Here is a 25,248-nt window from a genome sequence, read left to right as displayed (position 1 = left end):
TAAATTCCTAACTGGGTAGGTCGTGGTGGGTAGTCAGAGCCCAGACATATAACTTCCTTAGTAAAAGGCTTATCTTTGCCTTAAGCAAGCCCTGTCCATTGTTTCTATGCATCTAGGTTAATACACCTTTGAAATGCCCCCTTTCAGATCCCTGCTTCTAAAATGTGAGCACATAGTCTTAACTATCTTGCGATCTGATCCTAGCCTTGCTTTCTCTTGCCTTCTTGTGATGTTCCTTACGTTTATGCCTTCTTGTGATGTTCCTTACGTTTACTCCTTAATCTCAAATGCATCAAAGAAATGCAAACTATTATTCTCGGCAGCATTTATTTCAGTCTGTTGAGATTGTGCTTCCAGGTATATCCTCTATTTGACTTAAATAAATTTTTTATAGAAGTTCTCTACAGGTTTGGACATTCTACAGTTATAAACCAATTCTAAAGGCAGCTCGTGTTCAAACTTGTTAAACTCTCAAAACAAATCCTGTTCTCTCCTCTTCCCCCAAGCTCCCAGTACTACTAGGCTTCACTACCAACAGTCTTATGATTTTATGTTCCTTGGTATGTAATATAAATTTGATGTGTCACATTAACCCTTAAAATTTTACCAGACACTATGAATGGGTGACTTCCTAAACCACAGGTACAGGCTCCTCTGGGGTGGTGGGGGGGAAGGATGTGATCCTTAAGAGTCAAAAGGCCAGTGGAGAATTTAAGCTTCTAGGCTGGTTTGAGAAAGTCAATAAGTTGTTTCCAAACTGGTGGAAGCTGAACCCTAGTAAAACTCCCTATTTCAGAGAGCCTCAATCCCATTCATTATTCTTCCAAGCAGGGGTGGACACATTCCCAGGAATAAGCTTCTCAATTCCCAATTTCCAGGAGTTGGGCTATGTATACTCTTTGAACAGCAGGACTCCAGTCTGAGAGAACAAGCTGGAGACCAGAAGAGATAAGGAAGCTAGGAAAGTGGAGATGATCTGGACCAGAAATTGAAGCACATTGAAACTAAAAAGAAGACCCTGACTTCTCAGGTAGCCAGTGGCTAAAGCCCAATCTGAGAAGAGACTAATGGATAGAAGAAAACCTCCATTCTTGAATTCTGTGACCTTTGTAATTGCTTACTATGATATATAAACTATAAAGCACTGTACCAATAATTGTTCATTTTATTAGAGCTCAAGACTGAATTGTTCTTAACAAAAACGTAAGATGAGGGTAACGGAGATACCTTCATTTCCAGGAAAGGCACAAGGAATACTCCAGAACCTGTATAGGGCAGAGAGGAGGTGCAATACCACTAAACAATGGGCATTTACTCTGCTGTTATCGGCATGGTATCCAAAAGCAGAGGGGATGCCTTCCTCAAGTGCCTTTGACAGATCGTAAGTATTGGAGAGTGAACAGGACGAGTAGCAAAGACAGAGGGGGGCCAACTCAATGCAGTCTGAACCACACCACTGAGAAGACATTAAAACATAATCCAGTGTTGTCCTTGTTCTATTTCTCCTGTCTTCCAACAAGAATGTGCCATCCTTGACTCCCTCATCCTGAATCACCAAGTCCTACCAATCCTACCAAACACAGTTAATGCCAAACACAGTTGACCCTTGAACAATGTGGGGGTTAGGGGTGCCATCCCCCTACACACATTGAAAATTCGCACATAACTTTTTTTTTAATTTATTGGGGTGACAATTGTTAGTAAATTTACATAGATTTCAGGTGTACAATTCTATATTACATCATTTATAAATCCCATTGTGTGTTCACCACCCAGAGTCAGTTCTCCTTCCATCACCATATATTTGATCCCCCTTACCCTCATCTCCCTCCCCCTACCCCCTTACCCTCTGGTAATCACTAAACTATTGTCTGTGTCTATCACACATAACTTTTGACTCCCCAGAAACTTAACTACAGTCCTCCTTTGGTATCTGAGAGGGATTGATTCTAGAAACCCACCCCCCCCCCATACCAAAATCCATGGATGCTCAAGTCCCTTATATAAAATTGCATAAAACAATGCACACAGATCTGCATCCACAGATTCACAAACCACAGGACAAAACTACTGTTTTCAATCCCAGGTTGGTTGAATCCATGGATGTGAAACCCAGGGCTATGGAGGGCCAATTGTATATTTATTGAAAAAAATCTGTATATAAGTGGACCCACGCAGTTCAAACCTATGTTGTTCAAGGGCCGACTGTGTATCTACTCTCCAGGCCGACTGCCCCATCTCTGATCCGCATCGTCATTATTTCTAACCTGGCTTCCTGTAACCACACTGTGACTGCTCTCCCTGCCTCCGATCTTACTTTCTTCTCCTCCTTCCTTAGTTGTTGCAGTCATGAGTCTTCTAAAATATAAATATGATGTCAATCTTCTGTTTGAAACCCTTTAACGCCTTCCTATTGCTCTCAGAGTAAAGCTCAGTCTCTCTAGCATGGCCCATGGGGCCGTTCATGGCTGGATCTCCACTTCTATCTACATTTCCTACCTCCTAGTCTATGCTGTGGCTATACTGAACTACCTGGAGCGCCCCCACAGGGCCTCCATTTCTGTTACATCTAGCTCCCTAAATGTTGTCCTTTAGGGAGCTTACCAGTTGGAACTGAAATTCCCGGTGTGCTTGTCAAAATCATCCATTGGACTGTGGGTTCCTTAATATAGGAACTAAGTATCCTCATGCCTAACACAGTGCCTGGAGCAGAACAAACACTTGAATATTTAATAATGATCGAACGATTCTGTACCCTGTACCAATAGAGGACACACAAGTGGACTCAATAAATACTTAAGAGAGAAGGCTTAATTTTATGCTGCTGCTGCTGCCACCAATGAGAATAAGGATTTTCTGGCTCATTACTGTATCCCATGTGCCAAGAAGAGTCTAGCACATCCTGGGCCCTCGATAAATATTTGTTGAATGAACAAAATATTGTGATTCTTGTTTATACAATGCTTCCCAAGAGTCTAAGTTACTTGCTGTCACACTTTCAGCATCCTGGGGTAACCACCTGAGGAAGACTTCCAACCACAGACTTGTTCAGTGCTCCTCAGGGCTTTGGAGAGGACATGGAAAGCAGAAACACAGGGAACACATAAATAACTGCTCATCACAAATGCTGGAGACAGTTAAGTTGAAACATATTTCATTTTGATTTGTACTAGATTCCTTCCTCTTAACAGTCAATCCATTAATACGGCTAGCTGATTCAACCCCTAAGTCTTTCTTGTTTTGTCACCTTGTAGCTTTATTTTTATTTTGGGCCACTGCTTCCCTGGCCTGGACAAATGCTTAGGCTGCTAACCTGTCTCCCTGCTTCAAGGGTCATGATCTTTTCTTCACTCAAATGCGAACCTAATAATATCACTCCTCTGCTCAAAATCCTTCAGCGGTCCTTTGGATGACGTCTGCTAGTTTCTGTGTGATCTGCAAGATCGTTCAAGGTCTGGCTCTTGCTCACCTGTTCAGCCTCATCTCCTGTCACTCTCCTAGGCTCCACCTACTCAAAAGTACTTACTTCTCTCCAACAGGTCATTTCTCTCTTGACCCCAAGTCTTGCCCGTGTCCTTCCCTCTACCTGGTCGTTCTATTTTATGCCCCTCTGGAGCCTACCTACTTGCCTTTCAACCTGGGAGCCTTCCCTAGTACTCCTCTCCCAACTTTAAAACACCTTTTGTCATCACATTGTATTGTAATTATTTGTACACCACTCAATTCACTAGCCTTTAATGTCTTCCAAGACTATATAAATAATGCTTTGTCCTCACTCAGTGTAGGAGCTCAATCTGGTAATTAACTGATGGATTTGTAGTTTCTTTTTTTCTAGAAAATTCATTTATAAAGTAATTTTCATCTTAACGCACTATAAAAATGAAAAATGGGATTTTAGTCAAATCGACCATTGTGTAAAAACCAAGAGATTTCTTAATACATGTAGATTTTAAATGTTGGTTAGTTAGAAGATGTACATTAAAAAAGGGGGACTTAGATATACGGGAGTCAAATCTAGGCCAGTCTATATTTGTCTGGATTCATATCCATATACAAGGCTGATGAGACAGCCAAATAACTCTTTGGGGACAAGGGAAGGTCAAGAAGGCTGCCCAGGTATCGGAGACAATATGTTTAGTGCCAGGGATGAGAAGTTTGGGGCTCAAGAATAGCCTTAAAGGAAAATGAACTGAGATTAAAGGATTTAGATGCTAGGAAAGGCTCTTGAATCCTCTGATGTCGAGGGATTAATTTGCAAGAGATGTGCAGAACGACACACACGAATTTCTCTATCACAGCACCTTACATCAAATGGCTAGAAATTTTCTGTAGAGGAATTGCAGAACAACTCAGGGTTAAAAGAAATGCAGGGGGCGACCCGTTAGCTCTGTTGCTTAGAGCAGTGCTCCTAGCACCAGGGTTGCCAATTTGATCTCCGCATGGCCCACTGTGAGCTGCACCCCCCATAACCAGATTGAAACAACTACTTGACTTGGAGTTAATGGGTCCTGGAAAAACACACTTAAAATAAATTTTTAAAAAGTTAAGAACAAAAAGAGAGAAGAAGAAATACATACAGTGAAGTCCTTAAGAAGAAGAAATCTGAAGCCCTGGAAAACCAGCCTCTTAGGAATCTCAGTAGATAGACAGAATACAACATAAGCATTTTTCACTTGTGAAATGCTTGCAGAATACTCATTTCTCCTCAGGGTGAGAAAGGAAAAGGAGCTTCTTTAGTACAAGGCATTCAGAGACAAGAGGGGGACCTGAATGAGAAGAAAAAATCTACTTCCGATGCTAGACATGACCCCAGCCCCAAAAGAGAGGAAGGAAGCCAGGAGCTGCCTGAGTGAAAGGTTGCCTGGTCTCTGAAAGAGGGTGGACAAACAGATCCCAAAGGAAAACCCAGAGTTAGGAAGCAAGAAGCACAAATGCGAGACCCCACAACACCTGGTGCTCCTTCTGTGTCAGTGGGACCATTTTTTTTTATAAGTAGAAACTCAGGTAAATGCAGCTAAATGATAAAAGAGCAAGCTGCAGAAATAACCTATCAACATGTATGTCTATATACCCAGATCATACATTGATAGATGTATTTTATTTAGAACTGAAATGATACCTGTCCACTGTTACCAGGGCGACTGGGCAGGAGAGAGGGGTGAAAATAAGGGGAACACCTTGTACTTAGAGAATACAGTCATTTACCTATGAAATACTAAAACAGAAACAAACAAACAAAAAGAAGGAAAAGAAAGAGAGAAAGGGAGAAAGAAAGAAATGAGAGAGAGAGAGAGAGAGAGAGAGAGAGAGAGAGAGAGAGAGAGAGAGAGGAGGAAAGAGGGAGGAAGAGAGAGAAAGAAAGAAAGACTCAAGCAAATCATAAAAGAAGGCACCAAAACCAAGTTTTAACACCTCCTGTTCCCCTCCTTCCTAACTCTTTCCACCCACTAATATGCTTGCTCTGGAGAAGGGAGAAAGGATTTTCATTTAATTAAAACAAAATAATGTCTTTTTTCACTGCCTGGTGGCTAGGAATATTCTGCCAACTCAGCAGTGAATAATCAGCTTTGACCTAAATCATAAAATAACGCAAAGTGGCAGCTGCAGTTGCATAAGTGTGATCTAAATCTGCGGTTCCTACTCTCATTCCCTCTCCTCTTCTCCCTTCCCCCTCCAAACTCCGTGCAAGCAAGCCAGTTACAGCAGGTTCTCTCTACCTCTCCACCCCCATCTGGCTCCTTCCACCATCATTTCTCATCGGATCTGTTCCAAAACAACCCCATGGAACCAGACTTGACCTCATCTCCTCCCTCCCACAATGAACCCCAGCCAGGGGCTTTGCCACACTGGTTCTCCACTCTGGGCTCTTGCCCTGTCCTCCAGCTCCTTCAACTGAGATGCCCTCCATTACATACCGGCGATCTCTCCACAGATGCTGGCCTCTCCCTCAAAAACTCGTTTCCACTGTGGATCCAGCCTGTCATCAGCATGCCAAAATGACACAGCAGAAAGCAGAGCTTCATATATCAAATATGTTCAGATCATCGCCAAGCTCTCTACTGCTTCTCTCAAGAATATGGCTCGACTGGGTCACTCTTGGCCCTACTGCCAAAGAACATTGGGCCTATTCTACATGGGCAGTTTGCCCAGCTCATGCTAAGAGGAAGGGGTGCGGGTAGATGATGGTGGGAGGGGTGCTGGAATAACAGACATCAGCACTTAAAACCAGTATCCTATTTTACTGGATATCTTAAGGGACGATTTGAGGGGCCTCTAAAAGTGGTCTCAAAACAAACAAACAAACAAACAAAAATTCAACAAACCAGAAAACAGAAACTTTTCACACGTTCTCAAAGTACCTGGAAGTGCCTGGTGGGGAAGTATGGGTTCGTGGCTATGTTCACGTGTACACTCCTGTGGGGAGAGAAGTTGGAGGCTCCACATGGCCTTCACATCTGGGAGGACAGGGGTAGCTCAGAGGGTGAGGTGAGAAGCTGTCTTCTATTCCCCCAAGGAAATAAGGAGAAATAAACTTAGGTTGAAGAAGATTTTCCTGCTTATGAAGGTGGAAAAATACTTGAACACATGTCTCAAGGACATTGAAAAATTCCTATCTCTGGAGAGCAAAATTGACTAAAGTTGGTCACAATTTCTTTGCAGTTCTATTTAGAAGGCAGAGAACAGGCCAGATAAGCTTTATGAAACCTTTAACCTCAGGAATTGGGAGAGGGGAGGATCTTGTTTTTTGTTGTTAGAGTTCCTAAATGTTCTTGGCTTGGTGCTAGCAATGTCCAGGTGAGGTGTGGACTGCAGAAGGGATGGCGTACAACCTGTCTTTCTGGAGCTGGGCTACAGGCAGGAGCGGTCCTTATCTCTTGGGAGGGTTTGCACCTCTCTGGCCTGAGGGGATATCTACAAGGCTACACTACTGCCGAGAGTCTTTGCTCAATAAATCACCAATCCTTGGTGGGTTTGGGGAATGCAAAAGAAGCTGTGGGGTCCAGCTGCCCAGGGAAATACCCTCTGTGGCTTGGTTTCTCTCCTAGAGGATGGACTGAGCAGCCTCGGGATTCTCGATTTCTACTTGGAGGGTAAGGGTGGCCTCTTGTCTGAAACACTTTAGCAGAATGAGCAGAAAAGAGGAAGCCCTGTCTGTGTGCACGAGACGCTGAAATAGCAGTGGCCAGCACTCATGTGGCCCCTTCCAACCCCGTAAGCCTGTCCAATGGCAGATGTAGCAATTCTTCCTGCATTCCCACACCCGCTTCCCCTACCCGCCTCCCCCAGCTCTAGATCCAGCTAGCCAGCAAGAGTCAAGTGACTACCCTCATTGACCACCCTCACTGACTAATAGCACCACAAGGCGCCCGACGCAGGGCTAAGAACATTCGTTATCTCTTGCAGTCCTTGCAATCACGACCTCCAGGGCAGGCAGGATTCCAGTTCCATCTTGCAGCAGGGAGGGGCGGGTTACTTTGCCAAGCACTCATAGCAGTTAGAAAGTGGTGTGGAGATGTGGCCTCCACCCATCTGGTTCTGGAAAACTCATCCCTCTCTCGATCCATGAGCAGGCCTGACCAAGCACAGGCAATACACCCCAAATAAGTGTCTTGGCTCCACAGTACCACCTGTCTGGATGGTGGGGGTCTGTCCCAGGGCTGAATATCACTGCCGAAGAGGGCATGCTTGCCCAGGAGACCACGCCTTGGGGCCCAGCTGGCTGTCCTGTGAGAGGCTTTGGGATGAGCAAGTGACCCCTCCCTCGCCATCCCACCAGCTAACAGAAGGAAAGTGTCAAAACCTGGGAAAGAGTGTGGCCAGAATGGTCACTACCCCCAGCTAAGTGTATGTGTGTTGGAAGGTATGGGAAGGTAGAGACAGAGCTAACTCTAGAAGTGGAGCCTCTGAAAGATCTAAATATTTACTTTGGAAATTAGTTTTTGGTTGGAAGATGCAAAATTCCCACATCCATTGAGATCCCTGATATCAGCAACTAAGTGTTGAGACTTCTTAGAAGTAGAGGTTGCAGAACTTCTCTATAAAGCCTCTCTAACCTGTTCTAGCTCACAGAGTTCTTTCCTCCTTCTTTGAAGTCTTACTGCAATTGAATCCTAACCACAAAATCTGTCTATATGGCTTTTCTCCCCAGTTAGACAGAAAACTTATCAAGGAACCGTGGACAGACAATGCATACATTTCCCTCCAACTCACACTTCTAAACTCTCCATCCAAAGAGTATTAAGACGTTTTCAGACTGGCAGGTTCAGGTAGAGGTGGACAAGGCCAGAAAAACCTTCCTACGAGTAGCAGGGCCTCCAGTGCAGTGTGTGTGCTGGGATGAGAAGAAATCAGGAGACCGGCATCCACTCAGGGCCTGCCACCTTGGGTAAGTCACTGCTTGGCTCCATTTACCTTATCAGCACTAGGAAAAATGATAATTCTGCCCAGCTTAGCTTCTGGATTTGTCATTTGCTCATATCAGATCATGGAAGTCAAAGTGCTTTGTATAATGTAAAGAAACTTGCCAATGAAAATTACTGTGGCTCTGTACAGCAACTCAAGTTTCTTCTTTTTTAACACCAGGTAATTATATGCAGAGTGCCTTCGTTCAAAGCACACATGTAGGAAATGGAAAGAAAAGTAATAGGGAAAAAAATAAATAAACGAGGGAAGAAAAGAAAGAGGGAGAGGAAGGAGAAGCAGAGACATGGAGACCACCAGAAAGGCTAAAAGAGGCTGCCCTGAGAGCAAGGCCCAGAGGACACTTACGTAGGCAGATGGCAGCCAGGAGTCGGAGTCCAGACTCAGGAGGGAAGCAGGTGGGGAAGAGTGGCTGCAGCACGTAGTTGGAGAAGGTGAGGGCAATGACAGCCTGGTTGGTTGGGTAGATCACCAGCACAGCAATCCATAGCCTTAGGAACCTGAAGGGGACACAGGATGGGACTTGACCCAAGATAGCAATGGAGACTCCCCCGTCCCCACCAAAGGCAAGGCAGGGATTCAGAAGTCATCAGGGGAAGGCTGGACAAGTCACTGGGCAGTGTGGGTTTCCTTTTTGTTTTCAAGACGCTGAGGAACGCAGTACCCCCTCAAAAGAAACACCCAGCCCTCTGCCATGACAATAAAATGGTTTAAAGATGAAGAACTAAGTTTCAACTACCCTGTTTCCCCGAAAATAAGACCTAGCCAGACAATCAGCTCTAATGGGTCTTTTGGAGCAAAAATTAATATAAGACCCGGTATTATATCATATTATATTACATTATGTTATGTTATAAAGACCCTGTATTATATTATATTATATTATATTATATTATATTATATTATATTATATTATATTATATTATATTATATTGTATTAAAATAAGACCAGGTCTTATATTAATTTTTGCTCCAGAAGACGCATTAGAGCTGACGGTCCGGCTAGGTCTTATTTTTGGGGAAACATGGTAGTACTAACACACATCTTGGCACTCTTTCACTCTCCCCTCTCCTTTAACCATCTCTTCCCTACCACTCTGGCCCACAGTATCCAGTGGTGGAAAATAAAATTTGCAATCCCAGAATTTTGCCAGCCAGGACATGCTAAGGGTGTGGCCACTTAAGCACGTGCCTGGGGAGGCACTGAGCGGGCATCGTGAGGGAAGTGACCTCCACACCTTGCGCTCCTTGGTGAGGATTGAGCTGTTTAGTAGCAGGGCTGAAGAAGCTGAGGAATTCAAGATCAGGACCTGACTCTAGAGGGAAGCCATTATCCTTGATAATATGAGAAGGGTACCTCATCTCTTAGGTGGTGACGTTCATTTGTCAAGAGAAAGGGGCTTTGTTTTGTGATGTGCTTTCCCAGGGAATCTCCAGTCAGAGGTGTCACATAGCTCTATCATAGAATCTTGCCCACTAAGGTCAACAGAGATTAAAACTATAACTTGGTTACTCTGCCACTCTCAGGAGCATCAAGGGGACACAAGGCCTCACTTGCCACCATGACTTGGAGGCAAAAGAGGCACCCCATTTTCTAGCTCCCCTCAGCACCTTGGAAACCCCTGGCTTTGGCTCCCTAGACCACTCAGGCCTCTGCAGAGCCTCTTACCCAGCCAGTCCTCCAAAGATGTCCTTGACATAGGAGTAGTCACCTCCAGATTTGGGGATGGTGACCCCGAGTTCAGCATAGCACAGGGCTCCGACAGCTGTGATGAGACCTGTCACGATCCAGATGATAAGAGCGAGGCCCACGGAGCCAGCGTTCTCCAACACGCCCTTCGGCGAGACGAAGATTCCAGAGCCGATGATGTTCCCTGCACGAGGCACCAAAGGTACGGGGGAGAGAGTGGCGTCAGCACAGTTGGCAGGACTGGCATTTGCAGAGGCGGTCTCATCTCTGATCTGATTCTTAAATGCCTCTGTGTTGCATGAATCACCTTTAGGCAGGTATGTCTAGCAATAATTCTCCTTAGAAGCAGGGGAGAAGGAGCATATAACAGGCACGTAGAGAGCAAGAACGTGGTCAGGTACTCTACATGTCTCCTTTAATCCTCAGGACAAAACTATGGAGTCAGATATCCTTTTTCCTCCTGAGATTCAGGAGGAATCTGAGTCTCAGAGATACGAAGTGAATTACCCAGCCACACAGTAATAAGTGCTGGCACAGGTATTGAACCTCAGGACCCTCTGACTGGGTTGCACATGGTCCATCCGAAGTGACAAAGGTCTTAAGACTGCCTAGAAATAGCAGGGCTGGAAAAGTGGGCTGTTCTCACAGACCAGCTGCCAATTAGCTTCAAAAGTGAGACAAAGGGACAGACAATGGTCACACCCCATGCCTGGGGGTTTTGAGACCCATAAGCATGGATAGCACTCCTGGAGGTTGGCCTCCACCCAGACACGATAGCCCCACCCTTGGTGAGAAGCATGAAATAACCCTATAAAAGCAGTCCTAGTCATTTAGAAGTGTTTTGTAGGAGTGCAATCTGTGCAGAGCCTCAGCACTATGTTCCTCCAAAGGTCATTCCCTCTCCTCAAAACAACCTCATGAAACTCAGGTAGAAGAAGAAGGACAGGTTTTTCTCTTTTTTACAAACTAAGACACAGAGGCGTTAAGCGGCTTTCTCCAAATTCCACAGCTACTGATGGGTAAAATTGGATCTAAATGTCAGTCTCCTAATGTTTAATCCAGAGGTCTAATCCACTTCTGCTTCTGTATGCAAGAGGCTGGGTTTCTCCTGAGAGGTGAGGCCGGCAGCAAAGACTGGATGGTTGGCTACTGGGCTGTGTGTGTTGGGCAGGGGAGGAGCAGGATTCTAAGGGCAGCTCCTGACATGTTCCTCCCCAAGCTTTCCTTTGTGTAATTCCTATGATTTAAGATGGTGATCAGGGTCCATTGGACAGGTGCTTTGAAAACTCTTCCAGCCCCACCCAACTGCACCATTAAAGGCCTGAGGGATGAAGCAGAAGCTAGATGGATCTGGGGAGAAATGCAGAGCTGGATGGAATACTATGAGGCCAGCTGGATTTGACAAGAGTTCTGAGGACATCTCAAATTCCCACCATAGTCTCTTTAGTGGTTTGGAACTAGTGCTGGGCTGAACAAGATGCACAGTACAAGATTTTACCCTCAGCTTTCAAAACTGGACTTACAGATCTCAACCATAACTCAACCTCCATCCAGTCTTGAAACTCACTTCTAAACCAAAATTTAATTTTTAATCCCAGGCCATGCATCCAGTTATTTCAGTCCAAGGGGAAGAGAAGAGGATATTTACATTCTAAAAGCAATAATGTCCTATTCCTCTGGGATGCAGAATAAGCTGCCCCTTTTCAAACTAAAAAATTATAACATGAGAGGACTAATAGGGGAGGGAAGGGGTCTAAACAGTCCCCATGTGTGCACGAATGTTGGGTGAGTAGAGACTAAAAGGCCCAGGACTTAGGACATGGTCACCCTGTCAAGTGACCCTTCAACTGCTAAACTAAATGTGCTGCTGGGAGCTGAGAACTAGCACTAAAAGATGGTACTAAATTCCTTGCCTAGCAGGTCTTTATCAGAAGAGTGATCTGTAGGGCATTTCAAAGCCAGCCAAGAAGAGAGCAATACAATGAGGGTTATAAAACTAGCTCAAGGAGTTAGAAAAGCAATCAATACAGGAGAAAAACAAAGTTTGACTTTGGTCTTTAAGGTGCTGAAAGAGTAGTTGGGGAACGGCTAGGTGTTTCTCAGAGCCAGGAATGGCTGTCACAAGGTCACAAGTGAGGATGGTTGTTACTGAAAAGATACCATTTTCTCAGGAATGAAGAATGTTAATGTTCCACTAAGAGTTCTTGGAAAACAAAATTTTGCAATGGGAATCAGTAAGCACTGCTGTTCTCTGGCTGATATTCTGACATTTCCAGAGTGTATGCTGCCTCCCTCATTCCAGGTGGAGGGAGCCGAGGAAGGTGGGATGGGCAACACCAACAGCCCATTTTGGGATCTGACCACTTCCTGCCTCCACTTACAGTATTCTTGGATAGCATGTCAATCCATGGAGCTGCTGGAGTGATGGTAAAAGTCGCAATAGATTGGCACTGAGACAAGAATCATCATATTATAAAAATTGGTTCTCCCCTTCCCCCAATAATATTAATTTTGACCAAATTAAAAATACAAAGATAAAATCTAAAAACAAATTTAAATTATGCTAGAGAACAGGAAGGAGAGGAATGCCTCTTTCTGATTCTAGGAAGCTGCTACCTAGAAAACCAGAATCAGTTAACATTTCCTCCACCTTAGTGGCCTCTGGAGCTTCTGTGGGGGAGGAATGTCACTCACAGCACAGCTCTGTTCTGGAACTGAAAGAACATTCACATTACATTTATCCAAAAGTAATGCCTACTATATACAGTCTTTAGTGTAATTCCTTGATTAATATTTATCTCCCCCCACTAGACTGCAAGTCTATGAGAATATGAACTGTATTGCCTCCTCCGGCCTGTGAAGTATCACGTAGTTGACATTCCATAAATGTTTACTGAATGAAAGATATCTGACATCAATCTAGAACTTTAATATACCTTTTTGGTTTCTTTGGAAACTCCAAATCCTGTGAAATATGTCAAGCGTATATTGTAGGCAAATGAGTAAGCAACCCAGTTATTTCACTGTTGAGGAGAGTAGACTGGCTATTATTATCATTCCCAATTTAGAGGAGAGGAAAGTAAGACAACTATCATTCCCATTTTCCAAATGAGGAAAATGAGGGAGTTATTATTATCCCTATTTTATGGATAAAGAAACTGAGACCCAGAGAAGTAGTTATTTACCTAAATCATAGGGTAAGTTAGTAGCAACTGGATTAGAACCTTAATCTTCTGTCACAGCCTTAAGCTTTTCCCTGAAAATAATCAGTTTTATATGCTCCATTCTATAAGCAATGAGAATGGTTCACAGAAGATGCTTATTAAAGAACTGGAACACAGGTCTGATTCCTTCCTTCTATTTCGATACCAGCTTCAATGGTGATGTACGAAATACTCACATCCATTACCTTACTTGATTCTCATAATTACGTCCTTAGGTGCATAGGTCAGGTACTATCATTCTTATTTACCTTTGCAAAGACTGAAGTTCAGAGGTGTGAGGAGACTTGACCTAAGTCATATACTGAGTAGGTAGCAAAGCCTGGACGAGAGGCCAAGACCTTGGACTCCTGGCCCATGATTTCCTCTGCTACCCCATGCTGCCTCTTCCGTAGAAACTGCACAACACACATTTTAGCTGCACGACTTATAAACTTGGATACTGTCCAAATGAGACTTTTCTGGAGTGGCTTTGGAAAAGGAGAACTGAGAAAAAGCTTCCACCTTGATTCTGAAACTTTGTTGATGGAAGGTTGGAAGAAAGTTGATTAGGGTGGGATTTTTTCCTCTCCACTGTTTTACTCTTAGACTCATTATCTATAAAGCCATTCAAGAATGAGATGTGCACCCATCTGATATAGACAAGTACTGGAGGTTGGTGTTTCAACCCTCCCTTTCATCTACCCCAATTAATAAAATAATCATTGTATTACACAGATCTTCTTTAGTGAAAAATGGGTATTAGGATGCCTGGACAATGAGCTCCAACTTGGCTTGTTCTGTCAAAGTAAAGCCAAGCAAACCACTCCATTAAAAAGGGACCAAGTTGTATTGGCGGGCAAGTCTTCACTAGAAAAATTGTTGGGATTGAGAAAATCTACATTTGCCATGAATAATCATTAACTTCCCAACCTGTGGGCCAATACCCCTGTGACTCCTATTAAAGGTTTTACTCACATCTAGGCCTGTCCACACTGGAATGCTGTAGCCATTAAAGAATTTCCTAGGGCATGGAATTACAGACTTCTTACGCCCAACAGACCCTCAGATCCAAAAGGCTTTGGCCTTCCTTACTAACTCATGCTAGTCCTGAAATATAGCCAGAGCCTGAAATATAGCCTACAAGCCTCCTGCGGCTTGTAGGGTCTGTCCATTTCCACAATATCCGGAGAAAGCCTAGGTGAACCTTCTTTATGCTTTACCCATAAAATGTCGAGGAGGATCTCAGGATTTTCAGGGCTGAGGGAACAGTGTGGAAGCAGGGTCTAGTAGATTAAAGCTGGGCTTTGATCCTCATGGCAAGCCTGGAAGTTCACCATGCCTCTCACCCTGTATACACTTTCCTATCAGGACTGTACGAACAGCTGCCTCAGGGTGAGAGCCAGTGAAGACTCTGACACATGCCCTGTCTCCACAGAGCATCTCCTGTAGAACACAGACGTGGGAAGTGCTACAGGACTCTACTGTTTTGGATTCCTTACTGAAAAGTGAAAAGGGGTCTAGACTCGGAGGAGCCCCCGAGTTGAGTCCTTGCTTTGTCACTCACATGTGACCTAATTTTTCTGAGGACTCCTTCCTTCACCTGCTAAATGGGCATCATTGTTCCGGCCCTGTCTAGCTGAGAGGGTTGTTGTGGGGATCAAAGGAGATCACATATGTGTGATCTTCACAGACTTTATAGTCTCTGAAATGCTGGCAAATGTAAGGAATTGCTAGAATTTATAGCAGTAGGAATAGAGACCATCCCTAGAAAAATGTGAGGCTTTGCTCCAAAACAGCTCTGTAGAGGCAGGACTATGAAGTATTCTTGGAATCATTTGTCTGCTTGTCTAGATATAATTTTTAGATGCCGCAGGTGGGCGGCCAACAGGTAATTGCATCTCAAAGAGTATTTATTGAGCACCCACTCTGTACGTGCTTGCTTTAGAAGGTAATTGGGAAGCACTTGTTCACACATGGACTTTTAATGAAATAGAGGGAGCCAGCCACCACCCACCAGCCACTGAAAGACATGCACCATGGCCTGAGGGGCTAAGAGTGCTGAGCCCTCAAATATGTGATTCAAGGTTCACATCTGGCCTCTAGCGTCTCCCTGTCTGGCTGGGGAACCAAGCACCAGCAGTGAGAGGCTTTGTCTATCTCACTGGTTCTCATCCAGCAGCAATTTTGCCCCATTCTCCAACCCCCAGAGGACAGTTGGCAATGTCTGGAGACACTTGGTTGTCGCTACTGGAATCTAGTGGTTGGAGGCCAGGGATGCTGCTAAACATGCTACAATTCACAGGACGGCCCCCCCAAGACAAAGAAGTATCTGGCCCAAAAGGTAATCATGTCCCTGGTAGAGAAACCCTGCTCTACCTTCAAGCCTCAAGGTCATCACCTGGATAATCTCTAACGTCCTTTACAAATTTGAATTTCGATGATTTGGATGTTGGTTTATTTGTTTGTTTTTTTTTAATCCAAGCACACAAATTTATTGTTCATGGGAATAACTCAGTTTTAAGCTGAATTTACTTTTATTGTGGTAAAAAACAGAACATTAAACGTACCATCTTAACCATTTTCAAATGTACAGTTCAGTAGCATTAAGTATATTCACAATGTGAGGAAACAGATCCGCCAGTGGATGATTTTTTTTTGACTGACTGCTATTATTCAACAAATACTTTCTAAGCACTTACCACATACCAGACTGAACACGCGGGGATATGAAAATGAGTAAGACTCAATGCCTGCCCTCAAGGAATTGTGTGGCAGAGGGAAGACCTGTACGTGAGCAAAGCGCTGACAACACCCGGTAGAGTGGAAGTTGCGTGAGTGCCATTGCAAGATATGACAAGACATTGTATTAGGGATGGAGAAGGTCACTGGCACGGGCTCTTCAGAATAAGCTTCCTGGAAGAGGGGAAATACAAGACGGATTCTGACAAGTAAGCTGATTCAAGTCAACAAAGAGAAAAGGGAAAGCATTGGTTGGTCAATAAGCAGGTCAGACTTGGGCTGAGTTGGCCAGTTTTCAGCACCAGATCAGTCCAATCAAAATTTCTGAACCAGAATTAGTGTGTGTGTGTGTGTGTGTGTGTGTGTGTTTGGGTTGAGGTAGGACAGGAAGTGGGGGGGTGGAGAATGAGCTTAAGGAAAGAAGAAAACTAATATTTATTGAACAAATACCATAAGATGCCAGCTATATTTTATTTGATTTTCTGAGAATTTTTTTATGAGTTTATGTGATAACACATGCCAGGCAGCAAGATCTCAAATACTCCACAAGAAACTTCCATTTTACAGATAAGTAAACTGGTAATTAGTCCAGATTACAAGTGAGTAAATAGGAAAGCAGTTTGCAAACCCAATACTCTCTCCAAAACCCTTCCTTCTCAGCTGTATTTTTGATGGTTTCCACAACACATGGATGCAAATCATGGAAAAATTCATTATATGTTTTCTACTTCCGGTATCAGGGCCCACCCACTTTTCCCTAAACCAACCCCACCTGTCTATATCAGCTGCTTACTAAACACTCTATGCAGAATTGTACTTTAAAGAAGCAGCTAAAGCATTTATGCATTTCATAGATGTACAGGCACCTTTAAAATCTATATATAGATGCGAAAAGTATAGTAATAATTCTGCAGCGAAGGTACTCTCTCTGGGTAATCCGCCTTCACAACGTGAAATTTAGTATAAGGTTGCCCTGAACATCTTAAGGCATATTCTGAAACCCTCTCCCCACAAGTCACTGCTAATGCTGAGGAGAGTTAAAGCAGGGAGCAAACCAGTGGGAATACTTGTGACTGTGACAAAAGATGAGGGACGAAATGTGATCAATAAAGCTTTTTGGCTCAAACTTTATTCCTTCTATAAATAAAACATCTTAAAATAGACTTAAGGGATAATTCTGCTTCTTAGAAATAAAACTCACCATTGCTCAGCACAGGGCCTACCTAGTATATAATATACTAAACCAGTGTTTGTTGAATGTGAAACTACAGAGGCCTTCTCTGTAGACACAAGGGGAACAAGACATGTTCCTTGCTCTGTATGCTCATCCAGGAGTTAAAAATTAGAATGGAGGGGCTGGCCCAGCCCGGTGGCTCAGGCGGTTAGAGCTCCCTGCTCCTAACTCCGAAGGCTGCGGGTTCGATTCCCACATGGGCCAGTGGGCTCTCAACCACAATGTTGCCATTTCAATTCTTTGAGTCCCGCAAGGGATACAACTAAGACTGAAAGGACAACAACTTGACTTGGAAAAAAGTCCTGGAAGTACACACTGTTCCCCAATAAAGTCCTGCTCCCCTTCCCCAATAAAATCTTAAAAAAAAAAAAAAATAGAATGGAATAGTTCCTAGTTCCCTGGCTCCTGAATGGTTGTTGTTTTCCCTAGCTCAGAACATATTCTTGGGATTATTTGACCATACCTGCTTTTTTAACACTCCCTCACCACTCCAAACAATAACAACAAGAGCAACAGCCAGAAATTCCTGAGCCATTTTTTTGGTAGACGTTTGTGCTGCTGGATTAATCCTCAGAGGAAAGCAGAAAACCTTGGTAACCAGGCAACTTGAAAAGCCTGACCAGTCTGTCCGATACCTCCAGGAGCTTCAAGATGCCAATTTAATTCAGAAAAGTTATATACTATACGGTGCCGGCCTCTCTGAGAAGGCATCTGATCTGGGTACAGGGTGTTTTGTTGTTGTTGTTCTAAATAAAATGGGTTGTTTGGTTCCATTTCTTGGACATAATTTTTTATCTGCTGGATTCCTATTTTCTTTCCCTAACCCTATGCATCTCCTGCTAGTCACTCATTCTGCATAACTCTGCTCTTTGAGAGAACATACTGTAGCCCTGTCAGTTGCAGGCTCAACCAGATTGCTCCTTGAGCTCCCTGGTTCCTGGTGTAGGAAGCATGCGACAGGATCCCTGGTCCCAGCCATTCTGAGCTCCATGCTGTAGAGCATTTTGATTAAGCCCAATGGCTTCAGAGTTTAACGACTTGGGTAGAATCCTGGCTTTGCCATTGCCCAGTTACTTATTCATTCAAATCCTTCCTTTTAGTAACAGTACTTATTTCATGGGATTAGATGAAAATATTCATAAAGCACTGATCAGGTACAATGTATTTGGTGCATAGTACTGTTCAGTAAATGGTATCTACTTATTGTTATTATTACACTGCTAGGTATAGCCTTTCTCTATTCACCAAGGTGTGTTTGTTTTCACAAGTCTCCCAGTTGGCCTCTGTCTCAGAGTTTTCTTTAAGAATAATGAGAGTTTTAAACGTGTTTTCATCCTGAATGAACCAAATCCTAATCTCTCCATGTATTAAAAACAATAATTGAAGTGTAAACTCATGAAGCTATTTTCACAGTCTATCCCTCGGTTAACAGTCAATAGACATTTTGGGGATTAGAAAGCTAATATATCATATTAGAGGCGAAAATGTAAAATCTTCTAAAGTGGTGTAAAACACATGGATCTGAAAATCTATTGGACTTGAAAATTTTCCAAATCAGCCACGGTCATTTCAATATGGTTATAACTATAGCCACACTTCTTTGTTGACAAATAGCTCTAAAAAAAGTTTTCCCCCAAATTTTTCAGTATCAGATATCCATGGTCTTTCCAGACTCCAACCTCAGGATGATGGCCCTCCATGGCCCACTTCCCCACTACACAATATACACCCGTCTCCCTCCTCTCCTAGTTACCAATTAAAGTGGAGAATGGCTAAGCGCTTTGGCTATGGAGTCAGACCACCTCACTAATCAGTTGTGTGACCCTGGGCAAAGTACCTACCAGCTCTGTGATGTTTAAAATCCAGATAGTGATAGTTATAATATCTACTTCCACGGGATTGGGTCAGGATTAAATAAAATAATATAAATAACGAGTTTATATTGTATATAGCACAGAACCTGGCATTTAGTTAGCGCTCAATAAATACTGTTTTTAAACATTTTTTTAGTTGAGATAGTGTGGTCTAGTAGCTAGACCTGTATCAAGTATGGCTCTGCAGCAAATAAAGCAAGTTTCCCCACGAACACACACTGTGCTACAAACAAAATGGTCTGACATATTATGAACATTTTTCTTAGGCTCTGCAGCCGGTGTGATGCCTTCAGAACTAGATTCTGGGTATGTACCTAAATACTTAACTGGTATAAAATAACCTAAACAGCCAGAACTCTGGCCCCTCTTCCATGGCTGGGAAGACCACTGATCCAGAAAGGAAAGGTGTGCATGTGGGAGAGTTAATGGGAACATGGTCTGTGCTGGCCAGATCCCGTAGTAGCTGACATACCTCAGGCCCCCTATGCAAGTCTTCCTTCAGTTGCACCAGGAACATTACCTTTTTCCACCCCAGCTGCCTGCCCAACTCCCCTTTACGCTGGGACACTTCCTTCAGGAATACAACACTAACTGCTTCAGCTACAAAAACCAATAAAGACCTCTGCCCCAGGTCTAAAGGAAAACACCCCTTTCAGGACATAAAAATAGAGCAGAAAATAATGCTTAAGAATTCGATTCAGGATTCAGACAAGCTCTAGGTTTGAATCTTGCCTTCAAAACTTTTCAGCTGTGTGACCTTCACCATGTTGCTTATCCCTCTGAGCCTCTATTTCCTTATCTGGAGGAAGGGTTAATAAGTGTCTACTACACGGGGTTATTGTGAGGGATAAATAAGGTACTGCATGTTAGGTAATAGGATGTCTGGCAAACAATAAAAGTTTCATACTGATGGCTATTAACAGTGGCTTTGGAATCATTACTAAATGGATTTTGCTGCTCCTTCACACTCTCTTTAGATTTGGAGGTAGGAGGAAGAACTCCACATTCATGGAGAAATCTAAGTTCATCTGTTGCCAACAGGTTTCCTTAGCCAAGTACATGGAGAGCAATAGCCTATTTAGATTAGAGCAAAGGTGATGTTAAAAAATGAAAACGGGAGCCCTGCAGGTAAATTGGCATTCTGATCTGTAATTCTGTTTTATACACGTTTAAAGCCCCCTGGGTCTTTGGCCCTGATCAACACTGCAGGTGAACTGACTAAATCAGATCTCTGAATCCAGTGTTGAGGACCCTTGTGGGGCTCGACTAGGCAGCCAGCGGCGTCACAGGTTCTCACTCTCTGGCCACTTAACTATTAATATATACCTACCACTTAATTACCCGGTGTTAATTGCTTTTGTTGTGTTGGGTCTGTATAGTTGTGGTCATTGCCTACAGACAGAAGGGTAAATGAAAGCATTTGATATGTTGAAGATGTTTGCTTGATTTTTAATAAAAGAGCAGCCCTTAACAAGAAAAGAAAAAAAAAAAGAAACAGAAAATGGAACAACCTAATGCTCCAGGTTGATGCAATTATTCCTAGCTTAACGATTTTTAAGCCAGGTTCCCAACAGCCCTTCAGATAAACACTTCTTCTTACTACTGTCTTCAGACTTATGTTCAAGAGTCAATAAAATTCATCAATCATTTCAGTGATTGTTCCGTGTCAGGCAGACTGCTAAACGGTAAAGACTCAGAGATGTATAAGACACATTTGTTTTTTGTTCAAGCAAATAACAGTTCAGTCATTGTCCTTTTACCCACAAAATCTCCCCCAAATCATTTTCTTTACTCTGTCTTTCTCCACATCCTTCAAGACGCTTCTTAATCTAGTTCTGGGTGAGAAAGAACCTCTCCCTCTTAGTGCTTCCCTAAATTTGCCCTCCTTTACCTCTTACACAACTCCCCATATCATTCATTTTCAATGTTCTCTGTTTAATGCATATGAATCTCATCTCCCCAGTCAGATTATAAGTAACTCTAGGGCATGAGTCTTCTATTAGTTCATTTTATGTTCCTGCAGCACCAGCCATTCTGTTATGTCTCCTTTAGATCATCAATGATGATTGTGAAGAAATTTTATGAGCTTGTATGAAACGTCGTACTGTTTATACTTCCCATTTCTTCTTAGTCTTAGAACAATGTTGAAGAAAGAGACAAAACAACCTCCGTATATAGGAAAATATCCTCTAGCCGTGGAAACCTGCACACACATAGGGGTAGGTGAGCAAGGAAGGAGGAGGTTGTGCGTCTGTGTATGAATCAGAACCTTCCCAAAGGGAGGGAAATGTTTAATCCTCTAGTCAAACTAGTGAAAGAGGTAACAGGCTCTGGGCTATTTATAAACCTTAAATTGGCATGTGCTGTACATATTGAGTACTTTGCTGATCTCATTTCTTAAAAGCAATTGAAATGAAAGAGAGGCAAAGAAAAGGTTATGACAGATTCAGATCACAACTATAATTTTTAAAAATAACATTACCTTTCTTAAAACTGTAGATGCCTAGAGAACCTCCCACAGTCAGAGAATTAGATGAAATGGGATTCTATTTTAAAACCAGAGTGGAGATAACATTATCACTGAAGTCTGGGTGTAGAGGTGAAGAGGATTATCTGAATACTGTACTGATTTTATTTGATTTCAAGGGTGTTCTCCAGTGTCACTACTGCACAGGTGCCAGAAATGTCCCTGTGCTACCACATGGACCATGGGGTCATTCAGAGAAACTGGTTTGTGGGCACTAGGACACAATAAGCTTTCAAAAAGAACTCTGAAGAGATGACACAGAGCATATCCAGCCTGACCGTCCTGCACCTCTTATTATGAGGAGAAGGTAAAGCCCTCTGCCAAAGACAACAGGAGAAACTCTCACCCTCTCAAGTGAGGATAGTATGTGCCATTGCCCACTCATCTCCAGGGCCTCTCTGGAAAGAGAAGGATGTGTTTCTGGAGATGGAGTCACATTTGGGACCCTTTGCTGTGTGGAGTACAGTTAGGGGGTTGGAGTGGCCTGCAATGGCACTCTCAGGGGCACCTAGGCTGCCCAGCTTCAAACTTTCCAGCCGGGACACATTTACCCAGCAGTTCCTCCTTGACTCCACATTCTAGTTACTCCCAGTTCCCTTCAAGAACCTCACAGGGTCTTCTTTGCACATTTGGAGATAGGTGGACTTCACTAGGCAACTGGAGAAACTACAAATTATATATTTACAGAAAGGCACAATCCGTCCTTCTTTTCTTCCTTATCTCCTCATCTGTAAAATGGGAATAAGAGCCCTGTCACATCTATTTCACAAAGTGCTGCATAAAGTGGAAAAGCTATAAAAAGGCAAGGTATTATTACCACAGTTGTAGCTATTTTTATTACACATCCCCTAGGCCCATCGTTTCCTTTATATAACATAAAATAACAAAATATTTACTAAATATGCTCAAAAGCTAGTCCAGAGCCTGCTGAGATGGTTGCATACGAGCTTGTTAAAACTTCAGGTTCCCTAGCCCTACCTTAAGCCTACTGAATCCGAATCTTCAAGTGGGGTGCCAGGAGACCTGTATTTTTTTTCCACAAGCTCCCAGGCAATGTTTCCATCAGTCAGGTGCGTGATGCCTATTTGCTCCATTCTATGAACACTGGACAGAACTGTTCAGCCTGGTTTGGAGGAAGAGATGTATAACATACACCAACCACTTCCCATACCTCTTAAAATTGACCAGCAGGGATAGGTTATAGCACAAGTGACTGACAATCCTTTTCTAAGGGAGTAGGGAGCACAAATAGTACTTTAGAGGGATTAAGGTTCCCCAGGAGGACCACCAGAGGTGGGAAGGAGTGGTCGGTGCAGAAAAGAATTGGACTCACCTACAATGATACCGCAAGCACTGACCAATCCAATTTCTTTCTTCAGGGCTACTCCGCCTCCTCCAGACCCAGTATCAGGGCTAGTCTCCGACTGGCTCCCACCTGGGTGATTCTTTTCAGTGTTGTTTCGGTGCCTGGCTCCTTTTTCCATCTTTCTCAGTAGGATTTCAACCTCTGAAAGGTATCTCTCTTTCTAAATGTGCACTGGTGTTTAGAGAGAGAGCCTTTCAAATTAAAATGTCCTTTCCAAAATAAGGAGCACTCTCCACCCTCTTAAAAAATACACAAGAAGGTAAAAGAAAGCTGAAAATATTTCTGTATTGACACTTTCTTGTCACTTGTGCTTACAAACAAGGAAAGTGTTAAAGGGGAGGGAAAGACATAGATATTTAAATAGAAAAATAAAACTGTACCAGCTGTTCCGGCTGGAATTCTCCTGGAAGGGATGTAGAGCTTCAGAAAACAGGATGGTTCTGCAATATGTACCAGGCAGTGGCTTATTTCAGATACTTCAAAAAGAGATAATCTGAATTTCCCCTAGCTCTTCCTCTAAGAAAACAGATTTTCACGTCTCTTTAGCCTTTTCTTTTATGAGGATAAAAGTACTTTTAATTAACTGAAGGGTAAAAAGGCAATCCTCCGCTACTTTTCTTCTCTTGCAGAAAAACAACTGTGGACCCAACCGGTTTGCTCAGGATCTTGTTTCCACCTGCTGTGGGTTTCTTTTCCTCTCCCTGTCTTCTGCCTTCCGGTTTTTCCAGATATCTTCTGTCTCGCTTGTCTTCTTGTCCTTGTTTTCCTCTTCCGATCTCCGTGCTCACCGCACAGACTGCCACATCTATCTTGGGTGCAGGAGAGTGGCTCTGGCAAACACGAACGTGCTTCCCTTTTCGCGTGTGCTTTATATGTGCTGAGCTAGCTCCGCCCTCACTCCGTCCATTCCTCTCCATCCTCACTCCGTCTCCTCCCTCCTCTGCAATTTAAATATTACCACCCAGCCCCCAAAGATCACCGAGACGATGCGTTAAAATATTTCTCTTTGGAATCATCTCTTTTTCTCCATCTTCTCGAAAGAAGTGGAAGTAAAATCCTTCCCTGTCAACTGTTCCCGGAGAGTTCATTAGCTAGTATAGCCTTACAGGTCATACGGCATTTGTGAGCTTTATAAATAGGGGACAAGTTGTGTAGATGGTTTTATACCATCAGAAGGACACTGGTGAACGTACTAAAATATTTATGTCTGGATCATTTGAGGATACTGGAGAGAAGGTTGTAGGGACATTATCTTCAAGTTTCTGAAAGGAGGAAATCCACCGGTGGAGATGGGTGACGGAAAGAATTAAGAATAATGGAAAAGAGGTTCATTTAGTATAATCCTGAGCTGTGGAGTGTAGTGGGAACAAAATCACTAGGAAGAGGTGGAAGCCTCACTGTTTACAGCTCTTATTTAGTGTTAGCTGAATCAGGAACAAAATGACTCTCACCCTGGTCCCAGGAAAGAAAGACACCATCAGGTGGAATGGGGCCTTTCTCAGCTTCTGACGTTTTTTGCATCTATAAATTATTTGAAAGACAGACCGGGAAGGAGTGGGGAGTTATCAGCATTTCTCTGATCATGAAGCAGATTGTTGATGTTAAGAGATGATTAACTTATGACCATATTGATATCGGCTTCCCCGAAGAATTTCACCCAGAAACTGCTGCCTTAAGCATCAGAGCAATGATGTCTATTTATAATTGCAAAGTATTTTGAAAAATCAGCAAGAAACAATATAGCAGACAGCACTATAAATCTAAAATAAAAGTATTTTGAATCTGTATTAAATATACTATGTAAAAGTACTTGATTTTATAGCAAGTCTAAAAAATAAAGTTCCCCAAGCTGACCACTAAGTACAGAAGTTAGGTCTCAATGTTTTTAGAAAATATTCCAAAAGATTTTGGATTTTAAGGAAAATAAATACTTGATTTCTTACAACAGGGGTGGTTGAGCTATTGTAGTAAAGGTTTTTCCAAATGGGGGTAAAGTCCAATCAGCAGTCTTTTCCACTTTGCTCCATGACCACTCAGCAATTATTAAGAGATTTCAAAGAGTGAAAGTTCAACCCTTTTTTCTCTTCCAGTTCAAGATACTGTAAATTGAAAGCCTCAGCAAAAAAAAAAGACAAGGCAAGGAATATAGCACAAAACTCCATGGGAGGGGATGAGTCATGGGACATGAAATATT

The 25,248-nt window shown here is 43.0% G+C and overlaps 1 protein-coding gene across 1 annotated transcript in view; it reads right to left on the bottom strand.

The window, feature by feature from the left end:
* The window catches only part of SLC7A8 (solute carrier family 7 member 8), a 49,730-nt gene extending 25,829 nt beyond the window's left edge, over positions 1 to 23,901 (bottom strand). Inside the window, exons 1-3 of the mRNA XM_081047844.1 lie at positions 23,022 to 23,901; positions 10,091 to 10,295; positions 8,770 to 8,921 (exon numbers count right to left, since the gene is read on the bottom strand). Of these exons, the coding sequence (XP_080903970.1) occupies positions 8,770 to 8,921; positions 10,091 to 10,295; positions 23,022 to 23,172 (508 nt within the window). The 5' untranslated portion in view covers positions 23,173 to 23,901. The remainder of the gene's footprint in view (positions 1 to 8,769; positions 8,922 to 10,090; positions 10,296 to 23,021) is intronic.
* Positions 23,902 to 25,248: the final 1,347 nt, after the last annotated feature.

The sequence above is a fragment of the Rhinolophus hipposideros genome (genome assembly GCF_964194185.1).
Source record: "Rhinolophus hipposideros genome assembly, chromosome: 5".
Classification (NCBI taxonomy): domain Eukaryota; kingdom Metazoa; phylum Chordata; class Mammalia; order Chiroptera; family Rhinolophidae; genus Rhinolophus; species Rhinolophus hipposideros.
The sequence above is the reverse complement of the archived record's forward strand: the minus strand, read 5'-3'. Positions and strand labels throughout refer to the sequence as shown.